Source organism: Phycodurus eques, chromosome 10 (genome assembly GCF_024500275.1).
Source record: "Phycodurus eques isolate BA_2022a chromosome 10, UOR_Pequ_1.1, whole genome shotgun sequence".
In the NCBI taxonomy this organism is placed as follows: domain Eukaryota; kingdom Metazoa; phylum Chordata; class Actinopteri; order Syngnathiformes; family Syngnathidae; genus Phycodurus; species Phycodurus eques.
The window spans coordinates 22671404-22686816 of NC_084534.1; the positions used below are offsets into that span (position 1 = coordinate 22671404).

At 40.7% G+C, this 15413-nt stretch overlaps 1 protein-coding gene across 1 annotated transcript in view; it reads left to right on the forward strand.

Annotated features, from left to right (window-relative positions):
- The first annotated feature begins 222 nt into the window (after window positions 1-222).
- LOC133408651 (zinc finger E-box-binding homeobox 2-like) overlaps window positions 223-15413 on the forward strand; it is a 40870-nt gene continuing 25679 nt past the window's right edge. The window contains exon 1 of the mRNA XM_061687768.1: window positions 223-450. Coding sequence (XP_061543752.1) covers window positions 393-450 — 58 coding nt within the window. The 5' untranslated portion in view covers window positions 223-392. The remainder of the gene's footprint in view (window positions 451-15413) is intronic.

Sequence of the window (15413 nt, forward strand, 5' to 3'; positions counted from 1 at the left end):
TTTTGTTTTTGTTGCCATTTGCTATATAAATAAAACTAAAGTGACGGTAATATAGTAACTCCGAGATTCCCACCCTTCATGCCAACCCGTGCAGGTGACGTCACAACTTTCTTTCTCTCTCTCTCTCTCTCGCTCCCCCCCCACGTGGAGTCCCACCACGGGCTGTGGGTGTCCCGCTGGGCGTGAATGCGATGCCTCTCTCGCTCACTCGCTCTCTCTCTCTCTCCTCTCTCCCTCTCTTTCTTTCTACTCTATCTACTCTTTCCTCTTGTATCCCGAGGCTGCCACGCCGGACGGAGAGCACCGCACTCGCGCCTCCGCTTTCCACGGGACTCCCCCCAGAGTTTCCCCCCCACCCCCTCCCCTCCCCACCCCGCGCTCGGGCCGCGACCATGACGGAGGAAAGTCGGGGCAAGAGGAGGAAACAAGCCAACCCGAGGAGAAGTCGAGGTAAGCGGCTAGACCAGGGGGGGGGGGAGGGGGGAGTGGATAGGTGGAGATGGATGTGGATGGAGGAGAGCCCTCACGCGTTGATATATGCATTTGTTTTTCTTTCAATGAAATGACTTTCAAACTTACTGTTATGGTTTCCCTTATGTTTATTTTTGAAACATTTTGAAGTTTAAAAGGTAGCTGTTCTCGCACCTTGCAAAAAAAATAAAGAATAAAAAAATAATAATAAAAAGATGCTTGGCAGTGGTTCGAGCCAGTGTTTTGAGCTAATAGCTAATATAAATGTTTGGCTAATGAATGACGTCAGGTGCCACTTTGGGCTCATTTATATAGATTTTAACCCCCTGTCAAATATTATTGTAGAAATGATAACAAAGGTGAATTTTGTCAAATTTGTACACTGTTGAAGTCATTGTTTGAAAAAATATTTATTGCGTCGTTTTCACAAGCTCGTACACACGCACGCACACACGCGCGCGCACACGCACACACACACGCACACGGTCAGCAGGCGAAATGCTGAGCATGGGCTGCAACACACACTTGCAAGTCCCCTCTTTAATATTAAATAATAACATAAAAACAGAGCAGTTTAGACATGACTTGAGCATGATTTAAAGCATGACTAAAAAGAGGACTCGAAAAACCTGAAGCACACACACACTGGAGTTATATTATCAGAGTCATGTGGAGGCTGTTTGCACATGATACTTTTGATGGTTAAATCCATTATGAAGGTCACGCGCAATGAAAAAAAAAAATATGAATAGCGTTTCCAATTGCATTAAAAAAAAAAAAAGTGCTAAGTATGAAGGGTCCCATCTTACAATGTGGCTTGCTGTTAATGCGCTTCTATATTTATGCCATCAACCAGCTGATGAAGACTTAGTTCCAGTGCCTTTGTTCGGGGGCCATAAATGAACATCGTGTATGGCCTGCAGGACTTGACATCACGACAGAAATGGGCCCCCCCCTCCCCAGTCTTAGTAGCATATCCTTTGTTTAGCCAAATTATTTGCCTTGATGCCCTTAAAGCAACTCAAATCATGTCATATTTGTATAAATATGATGTATATGCATGTAGTTAATCTTTGCCTGAAGACACCACCCATAAAGAAAACAAAATTTCAACAATATCGGCTTCAAACAATCGTGTCATCAAACCGTAGTCACGCTTGGTAGCGTAGAATACACAGGAAGTCAGCTGTCGCGTTTTTTTTTTTTTTTAATTGAGTTGAATATAAATTTGTGTTAAGGGATCCATGGATCTGAGGAGACACACTTTATTTCTGACAAATTAAGAATTAAAGGAATTAAGTGTGCGCTTGTTTGTCCTCGATCTAACACATAACCACCGGCTATTTACTTCTACGCTGTAGTTTATTTAAGTGTCCCCTCATTTCATTGCGAGTGTCGCCTGAGTGTGAGCATTGACACACACACAGACACAGACACATACACATTGACAGGCAGCCACCTTTGACCCTCACGTAACAGTTTGTCGACCGAGCGCACTCAATTTCGCAGACCAACAACATCACAGACACGTCAAAGCTGTCATCGGACAAAAAAAAAGAAAACGGGACACACTTAGCACGCAACAGACATGAAACAACTGGGTTGTTATATTTAATAGGATGTCTTCAAAGTATCATCAGGTCCTGCTTTATATGTATTCCCCGCAGTCAGTAATCGCCTCCGCTGTCAATTGTAGGAGACGGTGCCGTGACGCCAGCGTGTAAATGCGTGTAGCCTAAGGAATGCGCTTGGCTGCGGGGCGAGCGTTAAGGATCCTTGATAAAACCAAACGAATCTGGCAGCTCGCAACTCTCGGAGCGGCGATGCGCGGGACTCTTTCCAAACCAGAAGAAGAGAGAAAAACTGATTTGAGGCAAGGTTTTTCCTTTTACCGAGGCGCCTATCCATTGTGAGTCTACTGTCCGCCCTCCAGTAAAACTGTCAGTGCTGAGCAATATCAAGAAACCTGAGGAAATTAGCACTCTTTTTGTGTTTTGGCACAGGTGGCGCGGTCTGAAATAATGACTTTTCAACTATCGTATCCAAACCATCAACATTTTTTTACATGAGTCACGATAATACCCATTTGCTACGGAGATAACCCCGCCAGATGTCAATATAACCATCAAACACGACATCGACATGGCTTTGGGGAATATATCTTCAACGTCGAACATCTTAATAAAAGTGAATATCCACAACAAAATCTTGTTCAACCACGGTGGCAACGTAACTCGAATTTGCGTGCAAATCAGAATATGTCGTAGTTTATCTTCAATACTAGAGCGGCTCCAACTACCGGAGACAAATTCCTTGTGTGTTTTGGACATACTTGGCAAATCAAGATGATTCGGATTCTGATTCTGATAATTACCGCAAATATCTGGAGGAATAACATTTGTAGGCCATGAATATGAAACAAGTGAAAAAGGGTAAGTGTGCCTTCTTGTACCGCATATTCCATTGCTCGTTCATAATCTCGAAATGTCATACGTCGGGGCCGTCATAGACCGGGAACAGGCTGTACTTGATGTACAGGGGTTCCTCGGTTTACGTCCTTTCTGACGTTTTCCGTTAAACAGAAAGGATGTCAAAATCTCCCACCAACCTAGGCTACTACATCCATACTAGTTATACGCATGTCCTCGCTGTCGGGTAGGACAGCGTCTCCAAAATTATTATTTTCCAAGAAATTAAAAAAAGCTCAAAGTTAGCTAAAGCTCAAGTTAAAAATAATATTTGACTTCTATAGTTGTGAATGGCAGTGATGGTATCTATTTTCAACACTTGACATGGGTTCATAATTTGTAAAAAGAACAGTCACACGTGGATTCTGACCAATAATATAGATTTGTGAAAAAATATGAAGTTGACCAAATTTGGACATAGGTTTCCGCCTGACACTGACAATGTGTAACCAAAATGAAAAGTAGAGTGGGTGAAAAACAAGCATATGTGAAGCTGAGAGACGATAGAAAAGCAATCCCAGCCACTGCGCACACATTGGCCATAGCCAGGGGCGACGCACCGTATTTTATAACTAACCCATGCTAATGCAGTAGTAAAGTCATAATTAGGGTAAATATTTGCATTGAAACACTTGTATGCCATAAATATCAAACAATCAAATGAAAAACAATAAGTATGGCACTATCTGAGCATGGCAATGTATTCTTACGTACTTTGGTGTCATGGGACTCATGTATTAGCACTCGGCGTTCGCGTTATCCCGGTAGTTCAGAGTCATGTGGTCATCAAATTGCCTTGTTTCCAATGTCAAAAAACCTTCGCCACCTAATTTATTGTGCTTTTCTTCCGTTTAACAATGACATTTTTAAGCAAATGAAAAACTGTAGGGGGAGCCCTGGAGCAACCATTACATAGTCTCAGGGATGTCATGTTTTCATTGCTGTTTGTTTATTATCAAATAAACACACCAAAACAATGTCCATGAAATGTTTTGAAAATATGAGAATTTTTGCTCAATTTACACACACACACGGGTGTTTTCAAACAAATTCCTCCCCAACCCCTCTGGTTTTTAAAAAAAAATTATTATTATTATTTTTTTTTAAATATACGTACACACAGCGACCTAACAAAATCTCACTCAGACAGCTTTTGGTCGAGCATTCAAGATTTACATTTATATGTATACATACTAAACGGTCTTTTGCATACTTTAAAAATCAGCATTCGTTCACCAGACGAAATGAAGTCGGCTTACGTAAGGCGCCAATGTAAAATCATGCTTAAAAAATGATGTGGCTAAGATCATAAATAATAGAAATTGTAAAACATAAGTGGCAGCAAAATGACACAGCTGTGAATTTATTTGAAATTGACAAGTATTCACCACATTGGCTGGAGCGTAACAAAAGCTAAAACATTGTGTGTGTCGACAAAAGGCCAAAATGTAATATATATATATATATATATATATATTTAAAGGGCTTGTATGGCCATGGTGTGAGTTGAGAATTTATTACATTTTCTGTAATTTCTAAATGCATTAAATGACAAAATTAATGCATATCCTTAGCCTAATTGCATAGATGCCTAAGTCATATTTAAAAGTTTTAGGAAAACAAAACAACAACAAAACAAACAAACAAGTCCAGTTATCTCGATACAACCTTTAAAGATTGCCGTGACCTGGATGACTGAGAATCTACACAGACAAAGAAAAACTAAAATTTTTAGCAAGCACATTGGTATTTTTTCTTGCTATTGTGAGGTAAAAATGACAATTGGGCTATTAGGCTAACGATATGCAGAAGGTTGAAGTCATAAAATTGTGACTTTGTTCTCAAGTATGACTTATTTGTCAACAGGATGGCAACCTTTGCCTTGAAAAACGTACAGCATTATTCTCTCAAGATTGCAGCTTCCTCTCTTGAAAAATTACTTCTTCCTTCTCATAAGATTAGGTTTTTTTTTCCTTAGAAAAAAAATTACTACTCTCATAAGATTGCAGGTTTTTTCCCCTAAAAAAACCCCACTTTTATTCAAAAAGAAAATCTGACTTTATTCTCATAAGATTATGACTCCCCCCCCAAAAAATTCTACTTTATTCATATACAGTAAACATTTTTTTGAGACTTTTTTCTCCCCCAAAAACTATCATGATTGCAACTTTTTGCAATGAATTATTCTCGAGATTGTGATTTTTCTCAGAAAGACATGATGATATATTGACTTTCTTCTCGAAAAAATATAACTTGGGAAAAAAAAAATCTGTCATGTGATCGCAATTTTTTTTCCCAATTATACTACTCTCGAAATTGGTTCTCAAAAGATTTAATTTTTTTCTCACAAAAAGAAGAGACTATTTCCATGAGTGATACTTTTTCCCCTCGAAAAGAGTAGTATTCTCATGAGATTGCGACTTTTGTCTTGTGGAAAAAAACAACAAAAACAAAAAAATACCACTTGATTTTCAGGACCTTTTGTCTCGAAAATGTACAACTTTATTCTCATAAGACCTTTTAAAATATGTTGAATTTTGCATATGCAAATTAGGCTTGTTCAGCCTTGCTGGATGGTCTCCACTCTGCTCTCCTGTTGCTCCTTACTGTTACTTTAAGGTTTTCGCTGCGAGTTAAAGGCAATACACCTCATGTGCTGCCCCCCCACGTTGGCTCATCCTCGGTCACCAAAGAGTGCGCACATCTTTTCCGCTGTCTGCTCTTCGAGGCCTTTGAAGCAGATGAAGGCTTGCGTTACACATTTAACTCCTTTGTGTTGTCTGTCGAAAGAGCCTCGCCGTGTTGTTGAGCTGATTTGTCTTTTTTTTTTTTTTTTTTTTTTTATAAAGAAGGGCTTTCGCTCTCCTCTCCTCGGTTGCCTCGCTCCCTCTTTTTCTTCTTTTTTCAAGTGCCAATTTATTTAAACTCCTTTCCCCTTTTCTTCTTTCTCCTTCATTGATTTCCAAACCCCAGTCTTTGTGTGCAGCTGGGGCCCAGCTGTGTGTCTTGCGACGGTGTACGTGTGTGTGCGCCCGTGTGTGTGTTTGTGTGGCTTTTTCTGGCACATTGCTGCCACAGTGAGCATAGCGCACTGTACACACAAAGGGCCCCAGCCGCAAAAAAAAAAAAAAAAAAAAGAGGGGGGAAAAGTTTGGAACAAGAGAGATGGACATGCTTGTACTGTAACAGCGTAGTGGGCCGGGTCGTTTGCATCAGCGCTTTGGGATGAGCGAGACGGCAGTGAAGAGCACTGGCACCACGGTTTATTAGTGGGAGACGTTTTTTGGAGGAGCGTCAGAAGCGGCGGGTTGGGGCACCGATGGGGGAACGAAAGACGAGGATGATGACAGAGGTGGGGAGCTGATGTGGTTGACAGAGTTGGAGACAGGAAAAGCATTTACTGGGCGTGAGAAGATGGCACGAAAGAGCCAATTTCCCACCAAGCAGGACAGTTCCTACAGGTTTTTGCATTTCCATTGTCAAAGTACTTTTTGGTAACAACTAGTCCTCGGTGTACGGTGGTCTTGACCTACAAGGGTTCTCCCGGCTTCACAATTGCTTGTTTTTCACCTAAGGACAGCTCTCTGGTTTTTATGTTGGCTCCACTTAAAACAAGAAGAAATGCAGTCTTGTACAGGGGGTCCTCGATTTACAATGGTCCCAGCCTACAACGTTTCAATGTTATGAACGGCGCGCAATGGGCCGAAACGATTAATTGAATAACTCATAATTTGATCACACACAAAAAAAAAAAGCCAAAGCAAAGTTTTTACATTGAATCTTCGCTGTGATCATTTTTCCACACGGACTAATGTTACCACCGACTCACGCACCACTTCATGTGGATACAAGTTGCCGCGATGGCAGCGAGTCAGGAGGAAAGAGTGTCTTAAAAACAGAAAGTCCAAAGTTTGGGATCATTTCACTGTAAAATAAATAAATAAATAAGAACAAAGTGCAAAGTGTCGACCGGTAACTAACGTACCAAAACAGCATGCGTACGATTGCCAACACAAATTATCGATGTTAGCTAATTTAACATAGCGCATTCCAACTTACGCACAAACTCAAGCCGGAACTGCTGTCGGCCACAGTTCACAACCAGACACTCATTCGCTGATGTCACACGTCACCACACCAAGCCCCGCCTCTTTAAGACACAAGTAGAGATCTTACGCACTACAATACATACAGTATTTTCTATCCATTTTATGCTTGCAATTTTTGCGTGTGTGTTCAATTAGATTTACTAATGTGGTTAAAAAGTTTTCATAAGTTTGCATGAAGCGTGGAGAGGGTTCTGAAATGTATCCCCCACAATGACTGGGTGATTACTGCACTCACTTTTTTGGACTTGGGGCTCAACAAGGAGCTCCCACATATCTCTGCCTCTAGTTGTCATGGTAGCAAAAGCCATTCTCAAGCGAGCAGTGGCTCATTGGCATGAGACAAACCATTGACCCAAAACTGGCTGGACAAAAAGTTCTGTTTTTGATGCTTATTTTTTTTGTCAATGTCATCATACCGAGTTACCCGTGGTCATAGCTAACAGGGTCTACTTAACAAAAGCCATCGGCAGCCTGTCTACCAACAAGCCTGGATTTACCGATTCGCTAGTTGGCGGTTAAACAAGGCGCGTCCTCCATGGTGCGTAACGTTCTTATTCTTTGTCAAATTCGTTGACGGGTTCCAATGTGTCACGCTGCACTATCGTCACACTAGTAATGCAGCTGATGCCGCCGCTAGCGTGTCCCGTGTAGCACGTCCAGACAGATCGGGGTTGAGCGTTTAAAATTGTATTGCTGCGAGCCCAACTAATCTTCGTGCTTCCTCATTTGTCGTTTAGCGCCGTCTCAAGTGTCGTGCCGTTCGGCCCCGCCATAGCGTTTGATCGCAGATCTGCGCCGCACAGACAGGGAATCCCTTGATTGAGTCCCTCTGCTATTTTTCACATGTTTATTCAATTATGTCTCATCAGTTCCATGTCTTCCTGTGCATTCCTGCTGCATGGCTGCCACACTGTCCGTCCGGTCCAAGGAGGAATTATTTGGAAAGATTTACAGTGCCAGTGCAGGATTAGTGCATGTGAAAGCAGTTTTCCCCATAATTGCCCTCTCATGACATTTTTGGAAGTTATAGTCGTACATTACATCCAAATATCAGAGTGGAATTTTGAAACCGAGATAACTGGCCACTGAAATTCATCTCGATGTCTGAACAAAACGCACGCAATGGTGAACACATGAGGCTACGGAGGCTCACGAGTTGTGCATAGGCAAAACAAACGAACTTGCGTATTTTTATTTTCACATCAAAAGATGGTTTGATAGGACAGACATCAGTTTTCGTTCTCATCATCAGAATTATTAGCACTTTCTTTGTCATTGCGCTGGTACGCTCCTTGCCCTTAAGTTCTATTTCGAGACACCCCCACCCCCCCTGTGTGCAGACATCCTGGAGATTGCGTGTTTGATATGCTGCACATGTTCTACAGAAGAAAGAGCTCCACTTAGGACGATTGGACGCACAATTTATAGATATGTGCCGTTTTATCACGCCTCAAATTCAATTTTGAAAATGCCACTTCAGCCTGCATGTATTACCCGGATGGGTGGGAGCGAGGGTGGTTTGGAGGCCTCAGCTGTGGTTGAGTAGGATACGAGAAAGAACAGGACTAAAGTTTTTTGTATATCACATCAAGATGTGCACTCGGAGCACGTGTTCATTTAGTAGGACATCATACAGAATGTAAACACTATGTTCAAACAGAAGTATTTACATGTCACCCCCTCATACTAAAATTCAGCAAACATGGCATGCCATTCTGAAAATGTTCACAGGGCATATATAGACAAACATCCATTCACACCTACAGACAGTTTAGTCTTTAATTAAACTACCATGCATGGTTTTGTAATGTGGGAGTAAACCGGAGTACCCGGAGAAAACCCAGGCAGGCATGCGGAGAACATGCGAACTCCACACAGGAAGGCCGGGACCTGGATTTGAACCCAAGACCTCAAAACTGTGATGGGGATGCGCTAATCAGTCGCCCACCGCTCCACCCCAGTTCTGTAGGAATTAATGCAATTTTCTTTCTCTTTTCTTTTTTAAGTAATCGTACTAAATTAGCTCAAGCATGCTCTAGTAACAAAGGATGGATTTTATTATAACCGACCTCTTTAAAAATGCGCCCGAAAATAAAATGTTCAACAATTGGTTTTCTTTTGTGTCATGGTACATGCCACGGCAAAGCGTGTTTGCCAGGGTGCCATTCAAGCTAGGACCGCCACTTGCGTGCAGCATTTCGAGGTTAGCCGTCTTCTGGCTGAGTAGAATGCAAGGAGTGTGAGAGAATGAGAGTTAAGTTGTTGTTTTTTTTCATGTCAAATCAAAATGAAGGTGCATGTGTTTATTTAGTTGGAAATTCAGCAAAAATGTAAACGTTACGTACATTCAAACAAGACTATTTACACATCACCGCCTTTCAGTAAATATCGGCAAATATGGTATGCCAGTCTCAGTGTTTGCCCTAAATCTTATATCGTGTATATCTTTCATATACACGCATTAAGAAACAAAACAGTCTTTTCAGTTAACGCACAAAATGTGTCAGTTTTGTAAGTTGGTAGGAAATTGCATAAAAATGTAAACACTATGTTCAAAAAGGACTATTAGGCGTAATCCCCCCCCCCCCTCCTCCACTAAAAATTAACACACATGGCATGCCAGTCTGAAAATGTTATATTTTGACAACACATTCATATTTTGTCATAAATTCAAAGCACTCAGGGCGTATTATTTCATAAACACTTTTTATACGGTACAAGCATATGCAATCAATCCCCAAAATGTGTCAGTTTTGTAGCGATTAGTTTTTACGGGAGGACGAAATCCTAATAAATTATTCAGACAACAGGTTCAGCAACAACCCTGCCCAGGTTTATACATGATATGCAATTAATGACAACCAGGAATAACAAACGATGGATTTTTATTCCTGACCATCTTCAAAGAAATGTTAACCTGTTTCATCGTTGTTCAACAGAAAGCAAAATTTTGTGAGTTTTGTTACTCAAAACACAAAGAAAATGTATTAAAAACATGCACACACACACACACACACACACACATACCAATACAAGTTTTCCCACTGGACAATGATGTTATGTTACCTTAGTCAGCCTGGTCGGACAAGTACTGCTATATACATTTTCCTTTGTTTTTAGCTCATTGGGATTTTTATTATCGTTTTTAATGAATGCTGTAAACATAACATACCCCAGAACCACATCTGCTTTGAAATGATAACAAAATATGACGTTTTCGGACATGTTTGATGACCTTCCTCAAATGATCGTCCATATCATGTCTCACAAAGAGGAAAGGCTTTTTGCATCAGTCGCTACTATGTATAAATCACAGTGTGGAGACTTATTTACATTGTCATAGTAAAACGGTAAATACAGTAGTCAGGAAAAGATGCATGCGTTGGCAACAACAGCGAGGGACAATTCCTGCAATTTAAAATTTGTGTCCATTTTCTTTTTGCCTTAAGTGTTTTAAATACCTGCATAGTACTATGAAGGCTTCTCAGGAACATTTTGCTGCATAAAAGTAAAGTAAGTGCCAAATTAAAGGGCATAGTAAAGGGAGATCAACTAAAGAATTGCTAATACCAATATATTTTTCCACCTTCTCCTTTTGTTACAGTGGAGAGACTGAAAAATAATATATACAAGTACTACCGTTCAAAAGTTTGGGGCTCACTTCACTTAGAAATGTCCTTATTTTTGAAGGACATTTTCACTTAGGGGTGTCCTCACTTCTGTTGCCAGCAGTTAAGACATTAATGGCTGTGTTGAGTGGCTTTGACGGGACAGTAATGTTACACTGTTGTCAAAGCTGTCCACTGACTACTTTACATTGGAGAAAAGTGTAATTTCTTCAGTGTCGTCCCATGAAAATCTATAATAAAATACTGTATTTAAAAAAAAAGCTCAGTTTTTTGCCTGACTGCAGCATTAGTCGGACCCGTGACGCCCCACTAACTGCAAAAAGCATCGCGTATCTTCATAACACGCCGGTGCATATTTCCAATAACTTGGATGGACTCCCTAATGTGCGAGAGGTTAAAGCCTCCCTCTTTCTCACTGTACCTGCAATCACCTGGTACAACCTCTGCTTGACCTGTCATTGCCCCCCTTCACACCCACCCACACACACACACACACACAGACTCGCTCACTCATACACCTGCAAGGGAGTGAACACATTCCAGCCTGAATAAAAACATGCGTGCAGTATTTTCTTCCACCTGTGATAGATGACTAAGGGCAAGCTATCTGAGTGTGTTTCTTTTAGTTGAAAACAATTTTCATCATCTCATCATTTTCTTCATCAACAGTGCAGGGATTCGTTTCACAGTACAGGTCACTGCATATTTAGTTTGTTTCCTAAACTGTAAATGGGGTGGGTGGGTGGGGGGCTCACGTTTTCTTGAATACTACCAGTTTAACCAGAACTGTAATCCCTCGTTTCGCAGTGGTGGTCTGGAACATAACCCCCGTGACAGACGAAATCTGCGAAGTACTGAAACATATATCAAATTTTAGTAATATATGTTTTAAAGCTTTATGAATAATACCAATACATTATGCATATGAGGCGCTGGTATTATTTTGTCCACTTGGGGTCGCCATACTCACATTCTACAGTACTGAATCTGTGACTATTTGCGTGTGACTTTAAAAGGCCGGGCCTGGCCTGTCAAGGGACGTCGAAGTTAACGAATGAGAGTCTAGAGTTGGTTGGCTGTTAGCTGGCTAAATCTTGAGCCACTCTGTGTTGAGTGACTCAGAGTCAGTGGTGGCAAACTGGCGGCTGCGCATCCTTGGCCACAGTGGGAGGGATTACAGTTAATTATAACTAGCAGCTGTAGGCTATATTAAATTAGTTAATGTTTACTGTAGACATGCAGTTGTGTAACTTAAGCCAGTTGCGCTTTGCAATTGGCACATTGCACTATAGCTTCTTTTATTGAGTGTGAAATGATCCCAAACTTTGTATTTTTTTAATTCCGTCTGGCTCACGCTTATCGCACTGCAGTACCAGTACCAGCCATCCATTTTCCATAGAAAACAAAGTAGTTTGCTATAAGTTGGGGTTTAAAGCGGTTTAGGGTGGGTTAAGGTTCCGATTAGGGTGGTTTAGGATTCGTGAAAACATAATAATGTCGCCACACTTAAGTGACATATTTTCCCGTCTGGAAGCAGTAGGGCGTGTTCTACCGGGATACAGGAGCCAATCATAGTGCAGCGGCACCTGCCCTGCCTGGAAACTATGTGGGAATACTAATAACGCAAAAGAGCATGGCTACGGTTTGAATACATAATTGTTTTAAGGCAAACTTTCAAGAATTATGTTTTCATTATGGTGGGTGTCTTTGGACAAAAATTAAATACATGTACATCATTTATTTACACAAATATGATATATGTAAACACAAACGAAGCCTAAACATTGAATATTGTCATCTTTGGTGGCTCTGTGGTGACATCTTGTGTTAAAAAAATACATTGTCGACATTTTAAGTTCCCACGGTTGCTTTAATCTGGTCTCCTTCGTCATTCACCCGAACGGGGTGGAAGTGCTTAGACCCGTTTTGCCGCATGTTGTACATCCAGTATACCGGTATATAGGTTGTACATCCAATATACCGGATTGCAGGGCACATCCATCCATTTTCTATAGCAACTGTCCCTCATTAGGGTTCCCACTAAATGGAGCCGCTATACCAGCTGATTTTTGGCCAAAGGAGGGGGGGGGGGGGGGGGGGGGGGGGTGATAGACCCAGGACTGGTTAACAGTGGAACGCAATCTACATATAAACAGACAACCAAATGCATCTATTGTGAATTGAGAGCCTTCAATTAACCCAACATGGATGTTTTTGGAGAGCTCAGTCAATGTTTGAGATGTTATATGTATTTTTTTTCCAAACAGCCTCACGTTTGGCAGGTTTGCCTTTGAAATGTATAGCTACAGTGTAGCAGGGGGGAGGCTTTTAATTTAAAAATGAAGCATCGATACTTGAATATGAAAGGGCGAGGAGGCCCAATAACATTTCTGAGGTTTGTACAAAATCCATTTTTTCCATTTTGTGGCCGACTGTGGTACCTCGGCAGGGGAAAGCGCATAGTTGTGATTATATGGTGTGTGTGTCCAACGTTGCTGGAGGGATGGAGAGTAGGGTAGTGGGGGGGGGGGGGGGGGGGGGTAGTCATAAGACCACCGGGCAGCATATCAGACAGAGGAAACGTCATCTTTAAATGATACACAGTAATGAGTAACTGAGGTGTGAATTGGTCCAGGCTTCAAAATGAGACATGGACGCCTCGGTGCCACTTTCATTTCTTTGTCCCCACCCCTTGCAGTTTTCTACTTTTACAGCATTTCTGCTTTTAATCTTAGCTTTTTTTCCCTCTCCTCTCCTTCTTTTGTCATCCATTTAAATGTCTAGATCCTTGCCATATGCATCAGCTCTCCTGGCTGTCATTATATTTCCATTTTAATCGGATTTCTCTCCTCATTATCGACGCTTTCACCCACGCGTTCATCCACCCATCCAGTCAGCTCAGGTCTCCTTGGTCCCTGTCCCATCGCCATCACCCCCCACCCCCACCATTCCTCCACCGTCCCACTGACATCGCACGCTGCCCCCCCCCCCCATCCCTTTTCCCTACCGCCGTCCCCCTCCCCGAAAACCACTTCAAACAGCGCCATCAAAGCCCACAGGCAGCCAGCCAGCCAGCCAGCAAGGCAGCAAGTCGGCCAGCCTTCTGCTTCGACTTAAAATTACTGTCGTCCCAGTCGCGAGGCTGCTTTCCTCTTCTGATACACATCAAAGATCCTCTTAAACTTTCCTAGTTTAAAAACCTTTCCTCTTGTCGAGTCGTTCTTCGCTGGAGCTTTTGTCCGTTCTCGCGCTCCCTCCATCACTTTCTTCGAGCAGGCCAGTAATGACAAGCACGCGCCGTCTTGTGAAGTTCTGCTGCCTGTGCATTTTTCTCGATGACTTTAATTGGGTTCTATTTAAAGACAATTGCCCGGCCTGTGCAAACACAATAAACACACACACACACACACTCAATTGCATTCAGTCAAAATTGATTGTGACTAAATGTTTAACTCAATATGCAAGATGATTTTCAAATCAGAGCTGCATGACCATAAAAACCTAAATGTGTATGTGCTCATACTCGTTATTCACTTATCCACAGGCCATTAAAAGGTTTCCTGGAAATAAAAGAGGACGTGGACAGTAAAAGACATTTAGAACACGTTTTTTTTTGTTTTTTTTTAGTTAATGACCCTTTCAGAATAAAGCTGGAAATTTAGTAGAAAAAAGTCATAAGTATAAGAATAGTGAAAATATTACAAGTCAAAATTTTACAAGAATAATGCCATAACATCACAAAAAAAAGGTAATAAAATAAAACAAAAGCAATAATAATCAGAGTGGGACCAAGTAGTAATGACACACAAATAAAGGGATGCAATTAAAAGGGGAATAATAATGATAAAAAAGTCCAAATATTACGAGAAAGTCAACATTTTATGAGTAAAACTGTATCATGAAGAAAAAGGTAAACCATTACAAGAAAAACAAATAAGAGAAAAAAAGTAGTATTTTAACACAAAGCCATAGAATTAAAAGAAAAAACAACTGAGAATTAAGTCAAAATATTGTGATTTATGATTGATGATATTAATATATCTATAATATATAGATATAATATATATATATTATAATATATCTTATAATATTAAGATATTATGATTTACATGAACAAAGCTGTAACATTACAACAGTCACAATCACGAGAAAGTTTTTAAAAAATTATGCAATTAATGTCAAAATACGAGAATACAGTAGTTGAAATTTCATGAGGAAAAAGTCATGAGAAGTCATAGTATTTCAACAACAACAACAAAAATCCATGTTATCAAGTAAAAGCCATAATATTACAAGAAAAAGTTGACATTTTATGATAAAGCTATGGAATTACAATAAAAAAAGGTGTAATTATACAAAATTAAAGCCATAACATTGCAAAATCCATTGAGCCATCTAATGAAACCAAGCCATAGAATTATGGGGGAAAAAACTTTTTACGAGAATAAAGTCAATATTTTTTAAAAACTATTCATAATTTTTAATTTTATAAGAAAATGACATTTAAAAGTGGTCATTTTATGCAATTAAAGCAGTAATAGTACAACAAATAATAACATCATAATCGTAAAGATGATGTATTTTTGGAGTTTGCATGTTCTCCCCGTGCCTGCTAGGTTTTCTCCGGGCACTCCGGTTTCCTCCCACATCCCCCCAAAAAAACATGCATTAATTGGAGACTCTAAATTGCCCATAGGTGTGACTGTGTGTGTGAATGGTTGTTTGTTTGTATGTGC